We start from the raw sequence: 3,398 nt of genomic DNA on the forward strand, positions 1-3,398 counted from the left end.
GTTTGTTCATGGTTTGTTCCAATGACATAAACGTTTATAGCGAAACTTATGCATGGCGGAATTTAAAGCAATAAGTGTTGGCACTACTTTTGTATGTGCTTGCTTTTAGGAGGAAATGGTGATGTGATTGTCTTGTCAATGACCATGATGACCACCAAAATGTACCCCAAACCCACAACTCCCATCCCTTAACCCCTACCCCCAACACCCATCCCTTAATCCCATAACCCCCAACCCTCATCCCCAATCCCCAACCCTTCCCGTCAGGGTTGAATCAAATAACAAAAACCTAAATACGAATATGATAAGTTGAATTAATCAGCGAGATTGTAAACGTTGAACCAAATCCGCAACCGACATGGGAACAATAGGTAATGATTCTGCTGTGTGCATCAACTGTGTGAGATAATCTTCTTGCAGCCTCCAGAACACTAGAGATGAAGTGGTACCTGCTGGCCGTGTGCGTCATCCTCCTTGGACAAGGAGAAGCTATGCCTGTAGACGGTAACTATCCCAGCATCCAAACGATGCTTAATGCTTAATCGTTGGTGAGGCAACCCCTTGGGTAAGCGTTCGTCCATTCCGTCAGTTATAATTTCGTCAACTGGTGCAGCGTTTGACGTCATCGTTGTCCATCATCGTGATGCCTCGCGATCATTGCGTCGTAAATTGAGGTATTTGTTCAAAAGCGACAGGAAAAGGTTTTGGGACTTCTGCATTTCATAATTGCGTGGGCGTGACATGAATTAAGTTACCTGGCCTCTTAAAGGCACTATGTCACGCTTTTGCAACAATAGTTGGTTCTATACTGTGTATAGTGAGGCATATGCACTCACGATAGCTTCCTAGTGATGCAATGCATGGCTGATTATCCGTACGACTTGCCTGAAATCGACTATTGAAACTTCGAGACGAACTGCCTCCAAACAGATAGCAGTAACACAGAGAATGTAAACAATTGCTCCGTACATCGAAAACTGTCGCACGCGGTGTTGGTGTTTTCCGAACTGGCCTCAATATATACACAATTTACCTAATAGGACATTCGTGAAGAGCATTCCAAGGGAGTTCACTTTATGGGGTTCGCTTCAAATAAAGTTCGGTCGATAGAGGGAGAAAGAATCGAACAGACGCAACCTTGGATTAATTCATTCGATTCCATAATTTCATACTGTAGTCTTCATACGTATATTTAAAAATAACAGATTATATTACACCATCATAGGGGGATGATTGTCAGTATTAATGATTGAAATGTAATATTGATTTTTAGAGAAACTTTGCCGGCCATGTTTCTCGAAAATGCCATGCATCTTGCAATGATCCTGCAATTCGAACAACATCTTGATTGCGTTTCTCAACCTAGTATAGATAAAAGAGCATGTATTTTACATACGTATATTATTTATTACTATTTTTAATGAATGTAGATTTGTGTCATTTTTAGAAAAAAATATTTCTCGAAGCAGTTTCTCACTTACAAAGATCGATACTGAATGGTTTGCGTCTCGTGTTTACCAGACGTCCAGCCAGAGGCTCCTCAAAGTTTATTCAAGGCCACCAGCGATGTTGAGTACGTCAACAAGGATGATGAAGAGCAGAACGACGATGCAGGCAATGACGAAGGCAACGATGATGCTGCTGGCGGTGATGACGTGAATGGCGAAGAAAATGACGAAGAAAATGGTGATGGTGACGAGAATGACGAAGAAGATGAGGAAGAAAATGGCGATTATGGCGAGAATGACGAAGAAGATGAGGAAGAAAATGGTGATGATGACGAAAATAACGATGAAGATGTCGAGAAATCATTCTGGGAAAAATTCCATGTAAAAAGACCCAAACACTGGAAAACAATGAGTTTTAAGCGGAGACGACATTACAAGAAGGAAATCATGGAAAAGGCCGCGAAGCATGATAGATCGGAGAAAAAAGGCGGTAAGAAGATATTACGGAGGGCCAAAAAGATGATGGACATTGGAAAAGAACTCATTAAAGGCAGCCGTGACCTAAAAGATGCAGGGCAGTCTATCCGCGACATGGCAGGAGATGTTGCACGTATCCTCAAACGTCGTCGCTCTGAGTAGGTCATCATGAAGTGATTGAAGGGTCAATAAAGATGTAGCAGCAAAACACCTTTTTGTGTACTGACGAGAGAGAGAGAGAGAGAGAGAGAAAGAGAGAGAGAGAGAGAGAGAGAGAGAGAGAGACACAGAGAGAGAGAGAGAGACGCAAGAAGATATTTCAACCATGCAGCATTTTGCAGTTGGGTATTAAATTATTGTGCTTGCATCTTTCAGAACTGTCTCCTTCAGGTGTAGAATACAGTATGGCGGCTAACATTTGGCAAATGATTTTCTGAAAGATTTTGCGATGACCAAAGGGTTTGTGGGAAGGGTTAACTGGTCCTGGTCCCTCGGTAGCACTGGTCATCCCCGAAATTACTAGTATTAGATAAATGTTAAATATGGTATTATAAGCTAGTAATTGCGATTGTTAGTGGCTGTGTCCTCAAAGGGGGCTGAAGTATCCCAGCATCCAAACGATGCTTAATTCTTAATCGTTGGTGAGGCAACCCCTTGGGTAAGCGTTCGTCCATTCCGTCAGTTATAATTTCGTCAACTGGTGCAGCGTTTGACGTCATTGTTGTCCATCATCGTAATGCCTCGTGATCATTGCGGCGTAGATTGAGGTATTTGTTCAAAAGCGACAGGAAAAGGTTTTGGGACTTCTGCATTTCATAGGGGTGCGTTGCGTGGGCATGGTATGAGTTTGGTTACCTGGCCTCTTAAAGGCACTATGTCACCATGTTCAAGGGACGAACAACACAGTAAAAACGTATCAGTTGAATTTGTTACAGCTGATGCATTATGGCGCCAGTGTATTTTTGTTTCTCTGGTAGCTTGTTTATTATCAACTGTTAAAGGCGGCTTTTCAAAGAGTTCAAACAACACTCGTAAACTTTTATATGTCAGTTTTTGGAATGAGTGAGTGAGGTAAAGCACAAAATAATGTATTGATCAGTGTAAGTCATAATGGTCTGACTTTAGATCTAGAACGTGCTGATGTAACACAGACTACCACAAATGTAAACACTCTGTGTCCTTTATCCAGTTCAGTGAATGAAAGTCAAGGTAGTACATCCGGGTCTTACATCAATAACATTGAAAACGTTACTGGTGTAGCTGAAATATGCTTGCCAGGTGCTGTTAATGATAATATTACTCTTGATGCTGTTCTTGTGGATGTTAGTAATGATGATGTTCTTAGTGATGATATCTCTGATGACAACGATGTTGTTGATGCTGATGCTGTTCTTGACGTCGATGATGATGGTGATGAGGAAGATGGTGATGATGATGATTATGATAATGACGATATTACAAATAATACAACCG

The 3,398-nt window shown here is 41.5% G+C and overlaps 1 protein-coding gene across 1 annotated transcript; it reads left to right on the forward strand.

Moving 5' to 3' along the window:
• The first annotated feature begins 437 nt into the window (after nucleotides 1–437).
• Nucleotides 438–2,087, forward strand: LOC137268769 (myelin transcription factor 1-like protein). Its single transcript, XM_067803348.1, has 2 exons — nucleotides 438–504; nucleotides 1,522–2,087. Exons 1-2 carry the CDS (start codon nucleotides 438–440, stop codon nucleotides 2,085–2,087), a joined length of 633 nt encoding a protein of 210 aa, XP_067659449.1.
• Nucleotides 2,088–3,398: the final 1,311 nt, after the last annotated feature.

This window comes from Haliotis asinina, chromosome 16, assembly GCF_037392515.1.
Source record: "Haliotis asinina isolate JCU_RB_2024 chromosome 16, JCU_Hal_asi_v2, whole genome shotgun sequence".
Lineage (NCBI taxonomy): Eukaryota > Metazoa > Mollusca > Gastropoda > Lepetellida > Haliotidae > Haliotis > Haliotis asinina.